Raw genomic sequence first — 13766 nt, forward strand, 5'->3', positions numbered from 1 at the left:
CTATCTGAAATAGTACTCAAGTTATAGGCTTTTGAAAACTTCAAAGTAGGAAAAGTACCACTTCCGGTTATCGGAAATCGCTCAAAAGTACGGATCTACGATTTTGATAAAATACTTATATATGAAATTTCATCAACCTAGCTGTAACGGCACTCAAGTTATCGTGTTTACACACGGACACACAGACACACACACACAGACACACACACACACAGACATACGGACAAGATTGCAAAATTATGTTTTTCCGTATCAGTGAGGTGTAAAACGTCGAGATCTGTAAAAATCTCGATTTTTTTTTTTGCACGATTACAATACTTTCTCTATACTTCGTATATACGAGAAAGTAAAAATGCATAACAAACGTATTAAAAACGAGCTTTAACTTTAATATGATCATGCACTAAATAAAGAAATGAATTATTTCTTAAAATATATAGAACTAGACCTAATACTACTATTTTAATAAGCCTATTGAATAAGCCTACTAATATAAACGGGGATGTAATTAAACTTTTAAAATGCTTCTAAAATAACAAATACTGAGCGCACTTATTCGATTTTAAGAAGACCTGTGACCAAATATACGCGTGGTTTAATTAATATTTAATAAGTCTAATTTACTAATTATAATTATAATACTTATTATTGTAATTACTAATATTGTAGAATGTAGCCAATTATTATTTTAAAAATATTTGAGTTTAAAATATGATAGGCCTACGTAAGAATGGTACAGTCAACGCGCTAGAAATTAATCATCAACTAGATTTATATCTGTTAAAGTATACTATTTAAATAGTCATGAAGAATGTATCTAGATTAAAATAATTTTAGTGTTGTGCTCAAATATAAATAAAATTCCCTTGTACTTTGGTCGTGGCGTGATAACAAGAGAGATAACTCTAAAATCAATATGGCCGACAGTAAAATAGAGAAACCTCATTCTATTCCGGATTCCGAAAGCCGGGTTTGTAACCAAAAAATGCAACCGTCTAGAGAAGCTTGTAAATTAGAATCAAGATCCTGTGGTGCATCGGATGGACCCAACGGAGGGTTAGACCCCGAACCACCAAGCATTCCAAAGAGAAGGTGCTGTAAAAAAATTGTTTTAATAGTTAGACTCTAATTTTAAAAATTTGCTACAATTTTATTTTTTTTAAATCTTGATCTCGGCTATTCACGGGCTAGATCTAGAATCTAGAATCTAGATCTAGATCTACAGAAAAATACTAGACTAGATCTAGATCTAGATCTTAATTCTAATACAATCAAATGTTAAATGTGTGAATGATGTTAAAAGTTAAAGTAAAATGTTAGGCCTAATCCTAATAAATAAAGTCAGTGCAAAAAATTATTAAAATATTCCAAAAATCAATTTTTCCTGAATCCTACTCCTACCTTCCTCATTTTTCCTTTAATTTTAATTTTTCTAAAATTTAAGAATAAGAAGGCACAGTGTGTGTAGTGTAGACTACACACACTGTAGAATAAGACTAATCAGAATACAAAAGAGATAAAAGCATGCATCCACCAATCACTACTATTTGTATATTATTAAAAAAAATTTGAAGCAGGCCCTAGCCTAACTAAATATACACATATGTTCCTGCTTTTTAGACAAGAGCTACTGAAGTGGAATGGCTGGGGTTACAAAGATTCCAAGTTTTTTGTCAACAAAGATGGACATGTGGAGTTTACAGGAGAAAGGTATCGGATCAGTGGCAGCACCATGCCAGGACTACGGGACTGGATGAAAAAGACAATTGGGATTTCACTTGATCATAAAACACCAGCACAGGTATACATCTTAACTCTCAACGGGCCTTGCTTATTTTTGTTTGGAATTTGTTTAAAATGAACTATTTCTCAGTTTAGCAGCTCTGCTTAGAATTTATAATAGAAATAGCTTATGTTTTCAGTTAATAATAAAAAAAATGTGACTTATTATATTTTACTAATCAAGTGTTTGGAATAGCTTTAATATTGATTTCAAAAGTTTATGTTTTGAAAAACTTGATACTGATTAAATGAAATGTGTAAAAATATGTGATTTCCTTTGAAAACTTCTTAGATTTTTTTTCAAAATTTCCATTCTTTCAGCCCGAGATTTCAGCTGCCAATATTCCACTACCCATAAAAAACGAAGGATTTTTTGCAGACCTGCGCAAAACTACAATATCTCATTCAGATGACTGTCAAGATAGGCTGTTTAGAGCTCATGGTATTTTCTTTTTATCATAGTAAATTTTTTAAAAAGAATTATTACTTGTGCCATTCTTGTAAAGTATCTATTCTTAACCATTAATGTCCCATTCATTCTACCAAAACTCCACCCATGACGGCCCAATGTAAGGAGCATAACTCTGTATGATCAAGTGAATAGTTTCACAAAATATTTGTTTTTGTCTAAATGAAATTGAAAATTAAGATAAAAACTACTGCTTAATGTTGGGAATAAACCTGGCTTTCCAACAGTATTAAATAGAATATATTATATTTGGTAAAAGTACAGTATAAAAATAAAAAATGTCGGAGAAAATTCAAAACAGGTCATTTTCGGTAGTCAACTTTATTTATTTTTGTCTAAACAACTATGCATCGAATTTAACAGTTAAATATCAATTTGGTTATGTTTAAGATATATAATTCATAAAATACATGCCTAGATATGTTTAGAGGCATTATTTTATTTTATTTTTAATATTAAATCTACTAAAAATAGGACTGATGAGTCTAAAATTTCGAGATAGAAAGAAACTATTATTTTTTATCTTTCAAAAGCGCCATTGAAATTAGAAGACCGGAAAAGGATGCTGAAACTATCCGACTTCCTGTTTAGTTAAAAATTAGGATTTGTAGGCCAAATTTTAATGAAACAAATTTAATTTTTCTATGCGTATTGTAAGCGGGCGGCAGCGGGCGTTACGGGACATTAATGGTGTCGGGCGGCAGCGGGCGTTACGGGACATTAATGGTTAATTTATTAATTATTCAAATTTTAAAATGTTACATTTCTTTGAATGATTTAACTTCCTCGTAGCAATTATTTTGTGACAATCTTTTAAGGTCATACGTTACATGAAATATTCCTGTTAAGAGAGGGCAAATATGAACGTGTACCTGATTTAGTCATTTGGCCTGGTAAGTTCTTTGTTTTAGGGTGAATAAAATATTTTTGTTTTCATCAGTTGTTCCAATCTTAAAGTTTTGAGCTGGTAGAGAAAATCAAGATTTTTACTGTGTAATTTTATAATTTGTAAACTTTTGTTGCAGCCTGCCATGATGAGGTTGTGAAGGTTGTAGAACTGGCGTGTAAACACAATGTGGTCATCATTCCATTCGGAGGTGAGACATGTTTAGAAACTGTGTTGTAAAGACATTCCATGTTACTGATACTATACTATATTGATTTTAACTAAACAGAATATTTTTATTTAGCAGCTGCATTATCATAGTTTGTTTACTAACAGAAGTGAACAAAAAAGAATTCTTTTATTTTTATTCGATTACGCAAAAAAGAAAATGAAGTTATTATAAGCTATCAATATTTGACTTTATATATGTAAACTAAATACTACAATGCAGCAGCCATATTTATAGATCATTTACTGTTTAATCAACTCTCAAAAACTTTAAGAAAAACAATGTGTCTTGGTTATAAAATATTTAAAATCTGTTGTATCTCAGGTGGTACAAGTGTGTCCAATGCTTTAGAATGCCCAGCAGAAGAGAAAAGGATGATTGTTTCATTAGACACATCGCAAATGGTTTGTATACACTTTGTTCCAGTGATTAATTTTAATAGCTTCTAATGAGAATATTTCCCTGTTTGTACTCGTGTGATAAACTTTATATTGTATTTAGGTTGTAAATATAATTTCTGAGTGTTCTTGTAAAAAAAATGTTTTTCTATTACAGAACCGTATCTTGTGGGTGGATGAAAAGAACATGACAATGAGGGCTGAGTGTGGTATCATTGGACAAGATCTAGAAAGGAAGGTTTGTGGTTTAATTTAAGCTTTCATTGATAAGGTTAAATGAATCAAACTCATTCTAGAATGTTGAAGGGGCTGGAATATGTTACATATAGCTACTTTAATGTGAAATTGAATAGTGTTTCAAGAATTAGATGTGTATCATTTTTTTTAAATTATTGTTTTATTATTTTTTACTAATGTGTGGAATGTGGATGGAGAAATGGTTAAATATTGTATTTTTTTTAAACTGGCATGGAGAGGGTTAATTGTATTTTTACCTTACAACTTGCAGAGAGAAGGATAATTATATTTTAGTTCTACAGTTGGTATAGAGAGGGTTAAATATGTCTCTATTCTACAGTTGGTACAGAGAGGGTTAAATGTGTTTTGTCTTTCCACAGTCAGTACAGAGAGGGTTAATTGTTTCCATTCTACAGTTGTTATAGAGAGGGTTAAATGTGTTCTATAATCCACAGCTGGCAGAGAGAGGTCTGTGTACTGGGCATGAACCAGATTCCATGGAGTTTAGCTCTCTGGGTGGATGGGTGGCCACCAGAGCCTCTGGGATGAAAAAAAATATTTATGGCAACATTGAAGATTTGGTGAGTTGAACTACACAATACAGCAGTTCTTATGATTATAAGGAGACACATTCAATGAAAATTTCTTTTTAAAAATTCTATCTTCCTTGTTCCTGGATTATTTTCCTTTTGGTAGAGATTAAATAAAAGCATTCCAGTTTACTTTTATAAATATTATTAGAATACCCATAATGATTACACTGATATTACCTATGGATTATTCCTCCACTATTTTTTAGTGCAAAAAGATTCATTTAACTGTTTACTTGAGCATTCACATCAACATACCTATGATATTTTTTCATAATATTTTTTTTTAACACTAGAAGTTGTATTTAGTTAGTTATTAATTCATTTCCTGGTCAATGTTAAGATGATGATTGTAAATACTAGATGCATTCTACTATTGATTTATTTACTAGCTAGTCCATGTAAAGATGATAAAGTTTTTAAATGCTGGATGTATTTAACTATTTATTTATTAACCAGTTGGTCCATGTGAAGATGGTAACACCTCGAGGCGTCATGGAGAAAAACTGCCAGGTCCCGCGCATATCCTGTGGTCCAGACATCCACCATTTTATACTAGGCTCTGAAGGTTTGTTCTAGAATATACTTTTATTTCTTTTTTCTAAATTTTGAATTATTCATAAGATGATATTACAAGATTTTATATTAATAGATGATTTTCATGTAAATAGTAGCCTGATGATTTTTTTTTACCTTGCCAGGTACACTGGGGGTCGTGACAGAGGTCACTTTAAAAGTTCGGCCCTTGCCACCTTGTAAAAAGTACGGCTCCATTGTGTTCCCAGAGTTTGAGTGTGGAGTCAAATGTATGAGAGAAGTAGCCAGACAGGTAGGCGTGGCAGAATCAACTTCTCAGCTTTAAGTTACTTCATTTTTGGTAGAGTTATAAGCCCTTATTAAGTTACCTCCCATTTTTAACTTTTTTTTTTAAATGCTGTTAGATATAGCTGATTATTTTCTTTTGGTCCTTATAGAATAGTTTTAATTTACATATTAATTTTAATTGCTCTTGACGTAAGTACTATACATTTAACCATATATCATTAATTAGGTATATTGTTTAAAATCAAGCATAATTGAATTAGGACTAGTTGATGTGAGAAAACTGATAACATGGTTTTACTTAATCATGGTTTCAATTGTTTTACTAGAGATGTGCACCAGCTTCTATTAGGCTAATGGATAATGAGCAGTTTCAGTTTGGTAATTTTATTTTTTTTTCTTCCAGTATTAAAATGTATTATATTGAATTTGGCTTGAATATGATCTCATTTGGATGGTAGGAGAATTGTATCTAAGTATTCATAAATAATGGCTTGTTTGCCTTTCTTTAGGTCATGCCTTGAAGGTTGAGTCCAATTCAATACTGACCAATTTCATGGATGGTTTAAAGAAACTGTACATTACCAAGTTAAAGGGCTTTGACCCAACTAAACTTTCAGTGGCAACTCTTCTGTTTGAAGGCACTAAAGAGGTCAGCTGTTCTTAATTAGTTTACATGTATTCAGAATATCGTATGGTTATTAGGTTTTATTTATAAGTATTGTAACTTGTGATTTTCTCTTAGTTCATTTAAAATTTTTATTTTTAAACATTTCTATGTTAACATTTTAGGAAGTAGCAGCTCAAGAGAAACGTGTTTATGAGATAGCAGCTATGTTCAGGTAGTTGATATGTACTTAAGGCCTACTATGTGCACCAAAATGTGAATTCATATTTTAAAAATCTATTTAAAAAAAACAAGCAAAAAGTCAACTTTAGGATTTTATAACTTATTCATTCACACAATGACTTGAGTATTAGAACTCACATTGATGTCTAGTGAAAAAATGTCTTCTATAACAGAGGTATCCCTGGTGGAAGTGACAATGGAGAAAGAGGATACATGCTGACCTTTGTGATTGCATATCTAAGAGTAAGTTCTTTTGAGAATTTATAGTGAGGTAATAAAAAGCTAGTTTAGCTGGATCTTATCATCTTTTTTGACTAATCAATGGGTTTAGAAAAAACAAAATATTAAGGCTCCAAAGGGTGGTTCATAACTTTTGGGAAGCTCTTCCTGGGTCTGCCCATCACTGACCTGTCTGGGAAAAAGGAAACATAGGCTGGACAAAGTATTGACCACACATTCCGTTAGACAACATGCTCTGAAATGGTACATCTCCTAGAGGAGGGGGCTACTTAATTTTACTCATGGTATTTTTCCAGTTGGTTGAGTCAGTGAGAGGGACTTGCTCATAATTGTTGTTGTGCACCAAAAATATGCTTTTTTCACTAACACTGCTCATGATTTTAAAATATTATTAATCTTTCTGTTGCCATTGGGAAAGAGAAATGTATGGTTTTATTCAATTGTGTAGTTAATAGATGGAATAAAATCACAAACAATATGTTTCATGTCTACAGGATATTACATTTGACTACAATGTTTTGATAGATTAAATAAAATAACAATATGTTTCATGTCTACAGGATATTGCATTTGACTACTATGTTGTGTTAAATTGAATAAAATCACTATATGTTTCATGTCTACAGGATATTGCATTTGACTACTATGTTGTGATAGATTAAATAAAATCACTCTATGTTTCATGTCTACAGGATATTGCATTTGACTACTATGTTGTGGCTGAATCATTTGAGACTTCTGTCCCCTGGGACAGGTATGTTTTTGGTTGAATTAATAAATCAGGTTTATTTTGTTTTCATCCACTAATGACATGTTTGGACTGACTCAAAGTTGTTGTTATTCCAAGAGTTAAATGGCTATGTGATGTTTATTGTAACATTATAGTAAAAAATAATGCATGCTAATATTTTTATGAAAATGTGCTAATAATGGCATGAGGTTATCTACGATGACAAGTTATGTATGATATCTTATTTATGAATATTTGCTTTTATGTCTGTCAAACCTTCAGGTGTTTAGACCTGTGCCAGAATGTCAAGGAAAGGCTACACAGAGAGTGTAAAGATAATGGCATACAGTTTCCACCTTACATCACTTGCAGGTAGGAAACATGCCTCATGCGTTCTCTTTGTCGTAAGCTATGCTAGTACTTTTATTAAAATGCTATATTAATAATGTACAGTTTACTGTAGGTCCCTGGAAAAATATGTAAACATAACATGCATTAACAAAGATTTGTATAAATACTTATTATATTAATACACTTTATTTGGTCAAAGATCATGGAAAAATGTTTTATTAAGCTGCAATGTTCATGTGGTCATTTTTTACTGAGCTTTTTTTAAATTATAGATATTTTTAAAAATTCCTTGCACACTTTTTGTGTGCAGTTTTTGGTTGCAAATTGTTCTTGTCACCCTTACATACATACTTACAACATAAGTTTAGCCTTGTATTGATGACTACCTCTTTTTCACACAGTTAAAAAAATTACTTGAAAACAGATTTCATTAAACTATATTTATAGTAAAAAGTAATCATACAAAACATTTTACAATTTAAGAAATATGAAACTTGACTTATCTATTTTTTTTTCTAATTGTGTGTCACAACTTTCTTGTAGTTCTGGAATTTAGTATTCCCACATTTTCTATGATTGTTTCCCCAGAGTCACCCAAACCTATGATGCAGGAGCTTGTGTTTACTTTTATTTTGCTTTCAACTACAGAGGCATTAGTAATCCTGTGCATCTGTATGAGCATATTGAGGTGGGTAGAAGCTCTCTATAGGGTCCATTAGAGACAAAGTCATATTCTCTGTGTAGATAGATGTAAGAGTAACTAGTCTATCAGAAGTGAATAGAATTTGTTGTATAGCTAAAAAGAGGCTGTGGGTATTAATTAGTTTTGATTATGTCCCCTGTATTGTCCCCTGAAATTCTTTATCTAGCTTGAGTCTGTGTAATAAAATGTTAAGTTCTCAATAAAAATGTGGATTTTTCAAATATTTAATAACTAGTCATATTTTTTAGTCGAATGTAAAATATATATTATGATATTTTCTAGAAAATGATTGTACTATTTAGCACAATTTTTAAAAATAACTTTAAAAATATTTTTGTATTTTTATAAATCTATATTTAAATGTTCCAGCATGTTTTAGACCTTATGTTAGGGTTAATATCAATTACTTTTTATACCTTTATTGTTTCATTTATATTCACCAAAACCTTTTGCCTAATCTTACATAGACATGTTAAAACTTGGTTTATTTTATTTATTTAGACTTGTGGTCGTGAAGAAATACTGGCCAATGGTGGTAGCATATCTCACCATCATGGAGGTATGGTATTTGTTATGTCTAATCATGTTCTGAGTACCTGCATTACATAGTGGCATTGTGAGGGTGGGGGGGGGGGTGGGGGGGGGGGGGGGGGGGAGGACACACTGGCTAATGGTGTTAGCATATCATTGAAGTATGGTATTTTGTATACATCTAATCACTCATGTAGGTCTTGGGGGAGGGGGGGGGAATTACTCTTAAGTCATAGTGTAAGCGATTGAGAGGGGAAGGGGAAGTGTGGGGCTGGATTCATGGGGGGGGGGGGGGGGTCACCTCAGTTTTGGTAAAAATAATTTATTCCTAAAATAATATCACCACATTGTGTAGTCTGGTGATTTTAAAATATATCATATGATAAATTTAGAAAACTTCTCATTCCATTGGTTCTGGTTTAGCTATTGCATGAGTCACCTTTACAAGGTGTCTGGACTGTAGTTTAATTCAGTATACCTGATAAGTATTTTTTTTATTCTTATGATCTTACTTTGATTTTGTTGAATTTAAATCTAGAATGTTTTTTATTTTTTTTTTTTCAGTTGGGAAAATCCGCAAACCGTGGCTAAGGAAAACTGTTGGAGACGTTGGTCTAGGCGCCATGCAAGCAATCAAGCAATACATCGACCCGAACAATATTTTTAGCAACAATAACCTGATGATTGGCCAGAGCTTTGCAGGGAATGTCAGGCAAGAGCCTGAGAATGTGTTACTACCATCAAAACTTTGAGCCGGAACTTGCTCGTTAACTGGTTAAACCATACCCGTTAACTTATTTAATTAGCAAATCTCTGTGGAACAAGCTAGATGAATGTTGATGATTAACAATTTGCAACACAACCAGCCAATACAATTTTAATTTTTGTGCATGTGGTAACTTGAAAATTAACTTTTTGTTTAGCCAAAATATTTAATTATTTGTGTTGTAGTAAAATTTGTAATGGAACAACTAATTTCGGTCTTCTTGCTTGGTTGAACAGTCAAATATTGAGTTAAACATTGTTTTTTTTTTAAATTTGTTTTGTTGTGAAGTCAAATAGTTAATTGAACAGCTTTTTTCGGAACTATTTTTAATAGTTTGGCTGTATATTTTGATTAATAGTAAAAGAAAATTGCTCCTGAAGGTTTGCCAAATTTTTAATTCAATAAATATCAGATCACATATTTTGTACTCAGGTGAAGCTCCATATCTCTGTTCTGATCTTTAATTAGACTATAGCAGCAGGTCTTGTCTATATCTCCAATTGCTAGATGTGTATTTTCGCCATTTCAGTAATGTTTATTTTTAACCTATGGTTGTTATTAAATTATTGAAAGAGAAAATTGGACTAGAATAAATTTGAACTTTTTTTATCTATATGACACAAGGACTAATTTCAAATCAATTAGTGGATTGTTTTTTTTTTGTTTTGTTTTTTAATTGTTAGAATTTCAAAATTTAAAGTTAAAACTTAAAGAATCGACAAAATATAACATCCGATTTATTAATAGAATTTTTTTAAAAAAGTTGTTGTGTATGTTGAAGAAGTTGAGTGAGTACAGGCTTTTACAGAGCATCAGTGATACAAAACATGCCAGTAAATAATTGCTATGAGGTTGTTAAAATACTTAATAATTTTTTTTAGCATTTTTAACTATCAACATAAATATATGCATAATTGTATGTTCAGAATTCATATCACTAGAAATCTCAAAGATTGGATTGTATTGAATAGATAGGAATTATTCAATACATTTTATAACACAGCAAGTAAATGGTTTCTTCTAGAAATTGAATGAATTTCCAGGGATAATGTTTAAAATGGTAGCTGAACGCATTGCTAGCTAAGCATAAGCTTGTTTACACAATTATTGTTTTAAGTTTGTTGATTATCTATTCGCTTTTTTTACATTTGTTTTAAAACGTCATTTAAAAAATGTAGGTTTTTTATTTATTTTTGGTAAAACTGTTTTATAAAATTTAAACATTTTTGTGTGATGTAATCATGAATTTCACTAAAAAAAGATTTCATAAACAGTTTTTTAAACATTTCTCTTGCATTAAAGATTTTAAAATTGTTAAGAAAAACAATAGTACTAACTTAGCAGGATAAAAACATATAATTTTAAGTGACTGAATTGGCTCATTAGGTAAAGGGTAACTACATAATTCTCTCAATGGCCACTGAAATATTAATCATACTTTATTTACCCAATGAATTTCCTGATTTTGTAGAAGAGGCTTGTAGTGTTTTATTTATAGGCCAATATCTTGGAATTTTTTTTAAGCTCTGGTGTCACAAAGTCATGGTCTATTCTAAAACATTTTTGTCACTGTCAAACTCTGGAAACTGTAATTTATTACTGGTCTTGGGAGATTTTTCTCTAAATTTTTAATTCTGTATGCCAAACATTCACTAAAATGCAAAAAAAAAAAAATTCATACATTTTTTTTTTTAAATCTTCACAAGTAAATCAGATTCATTTTGTAAATTTGCATATGATTCACAAGGAATAAAGATGCTTATTTCAAAAACTAGTGGTGTTTTAGTTAAAAAAAATAAATAAAACCTGACTTCTAATTTTAATAACTTGCCACTGGCCATATGACCATTGTTTTTCTAGTCACATGACTTTTTTTTTATTTCTGTGGAGTCATGTGACTTTAATCTACTGGAGCCAGACTAAACAAATGGTAAACTATTGTATGTCTGTATGTAGAGTGTGTGCTCGTAATATGAAATATCCTTCAATCTTTTCATCTTCCTGTACTGATTTTTTAAAAACATTCTCCATTATATAAAAAAAAATAAAAGAAATTTTTGTTGAAAAATATATTTTGTATTTGTTGCTAGACTAATTAACCTATTATTATTATTATAACAAGTTTATAAATAAAGCTATGTAAGGAAAATATATTTTACCTTAATGTTCAGGGGGAAGAATTAGACAACTACCCTAGTTTTATTGAGATTGTCTCCCTTGGGCTGGAAGACTCCGACCAGTTTTATAAAACAACAAACTCCGGTGACATAATGCTTAGTGTTTATTAAAAACAAGTTGCAAAATGACGAAATTAAAGTACAATATAAGGGTCATCCATAAACGAAGTCAAGTTTTTTTGAAGAAGCTAAACACCCCCAGTAAAATGATATCAAACCTTAGGCTTCAACACCCCTTCAAAATAGCAGTTTAATTTTTTTTTTTTTTTTTTAACATCGATTTCTTTCTAAAATTTAGAGTATTTATTTTAGAATTTGCAAAAAAAAAAAAAGAAGAAGGATTTTTAAAACGCGAAATAACGTCTTACATTCATTTTCTAAGAATTCTTTTTAAAATGCAAAACTATGACGTCACACCAGAGGCGTAGCTACCCTTCCCGGCGCCCGGGGACAAACTTTTCGATTTGCACCCCCCCCCCATAAAACTTTCGATTTGCACCCTCCCCCTTCAACCTTTCGATTTGCACCCCCCTCAACCTTTCAATTTGTTTTTCCAACCCATTTTGGCGCCCACTAAGCCCCCGCCCCACCCCCCTCGCTACGCCTCTGCGTCACACCATCTGAACCTCCCTCCCCCTTATCGAGCATCGTCACAGAAATTACGAACCCCCTTCGTCTAGGAGTGTGGCATCATTAAATAGATGAATTCATGGGGCCTAGCAATAAAAATTGTATACTATGCCATGTAAACCGAGATCAACAGATTGCGCTTATTGAGGTTGTTAAATTATAAACAGAATTTAACATCTTGTACTTTGGTATACAATTTTATTTTTGTATTATCATGTGTATTTTGTTAAATAAATAAAATTAACTTGGTGTCAGAGTTTCTTCCAGACATTTCTTCGGTGAGGGGGGGGGGAAGGAAGTCTACCAAAGAAAGTCTACCGCCCCCCCCCCCCCCCCCCCCCCCCCCGATCGAAATGGAATTTATATAAAAATATATACTTTTGACTGTGTAACCAGAGTTTCTTCCAGGTATCTCTTCAGTCTACCGCCCCCCCCCCCACCCCCCGAACGAAATGGTTTTAATATAGAAAACATACATAGCCATCGTCCTACAGCTAACTGGCCCAACCACTGGCGGCAGAAGATTAAAAATAACTCGTTGCCGCGGGGTTAGAAGAAAGTCTGACGAAATAGATTAGGAGGGTTTCATTAATGCGTTATCAATCCTATATTCTAAAACGTGTGATCTTGTTTTCTATAATTGTGTTATTTAAATGTAAACAATGCCTGCGCTTGGATCATATTTATCGGGGCACAGGCTTACCTACACTACCGCCCAGCACACCAAAAGGCGTATGAAAGTCTTAAGAGTACGTTAATCTCTCAGCATAATAGTGAGGTAAAACGCACTTCGTTTGCCGCCCAGGTGTCAGGAGCCTAGAGGAGTGCTTTCGGGAGTCCAAGTTACACTACATAGCGCTCACGGGATAGCCCAGGGCGCCAAATCACACAAGCAAACAAACACACAAACATACTTTCATTTTTATGTGTGTGTGTGTGTGTGTTTGTTTGTTTGTCTTTTATGCATTACAACGCCGTTCATCTAATCGCCATGTAATTTTGGGGAGTTGATAAAAATACTCCAGCCAAGATTTCTGCAAAAAAAAATTTAATTTCGAAACACAATGGTACATGAGGATCCCGTAATAAAAAATAGGATTATTGAACTTTGAGTAATCAGGGGAAATAACCAAGTTTAGATTATTTTGCCAAAAAATATTAACTTGGTTGTTTCCCTTCGTCCTATGGGCCCACCGTTCCAAAATTAACGATTGGTAATACCTGAAGTATAAATCTTAACTTTCTTCGAAAAAGTTACATTTCCAAAAATAGCGATTGGTAATCTATGCATATAAAATTGTAGTATGTTTATTTGTCTGTGTTTTTGTCTTTTATGCATTACTCAGCGTTTGCGAAGTTGTGAATACTCATTGGG

The 13766-nt window shown here is 32.1% G+C and overlaps 1 protein-coding gene across 1 annotated transcript; it reads left to right on the forward strand.

Annotated features, from left to right (window-relative positions):
- The first annotated feature begins 908 nt into the window (after nucleotides 1-908).
- On the forward strand, nucleotides 909-11626 carry LOC131953438 (alkyldihydroxyacetonephosphate synthase, peroxisomal). Its single transcript, XM_059316623.1, has 19 exons — nucleotides 909-1092; nucleotides 1621-1801; nucleotides 2104-2224; nucleotides 3070-3144; nucleotides 3277-3348; nucleotides 3691-3770; nucleotides 3922-4002; nucleotides 4457-4582; nucleotides 5051-5159; nucleotides 5293-5420; nucleotides 5743-5794; nucleotides 5926-6065; nucleotides 6206-6255; nucleotides 6437-6506; nucleotides 7196-7257; nucleotides 7516-7605; nucleotides 8173-8272; nucleotides 8789-8846; nucleotides 9383-11626. The coding sequence occupies exons 1-19, from the start codon at nucleotides 917-919 to the stop codon at nucleotides 9568-9570; spliced, it is 1959 nt and encodes a 652-aa protein (XP_059172606.1). The 5' UTR covers nucleotides 909-916; the 3' UTR covers nucleotides 9571-11626.
- Nucleotides 11627-13766: the final 2140 nt, after the last annotated feature.

Source organism: Physella acuta, unplaced genomic scaffold (genome assembly GCF_028476545.2).
Source record: "Physella acuta isolate Inbredline_101_S28 unplaced genomic scaffold, ASM2847654v3 ptg000922l, whole genome shotgun sequence".
Taxonomy (NCBI): domain Eukaryota; kingdom Metazoa; phylum Mollusca; class Gastropoda; family Physidae; genus Physella; species Physella acuta.

What these genes read in the sequence shown, in the direction of transcription:
- LOC131953438 (XM_059316623.1), top strand. Translation starts at nt 917, where the DNA reads ATGGCCGACAGTAAAATAGAGAAACCTCATTCTATTCCGGATTCCGAA. An exon ending in GGTCATCATTCCATTCGGAG is followed by an intron (nt 3,349 to 3,690) that starts GTGAGACATGTT and finishes GTTGTATCTCAG; the next exon opens with GTGGTACAAGTGTGTCCAAT. An exon ending in ATCTGTATGAGCATATTGAG is followed by an intron (nt 8,273 to 8,788) that starts GTGGGTAGAAGC and finishes TTATTTATTTAG; the next exon opens with ACTTGTGGTCGTGAAGAAAT.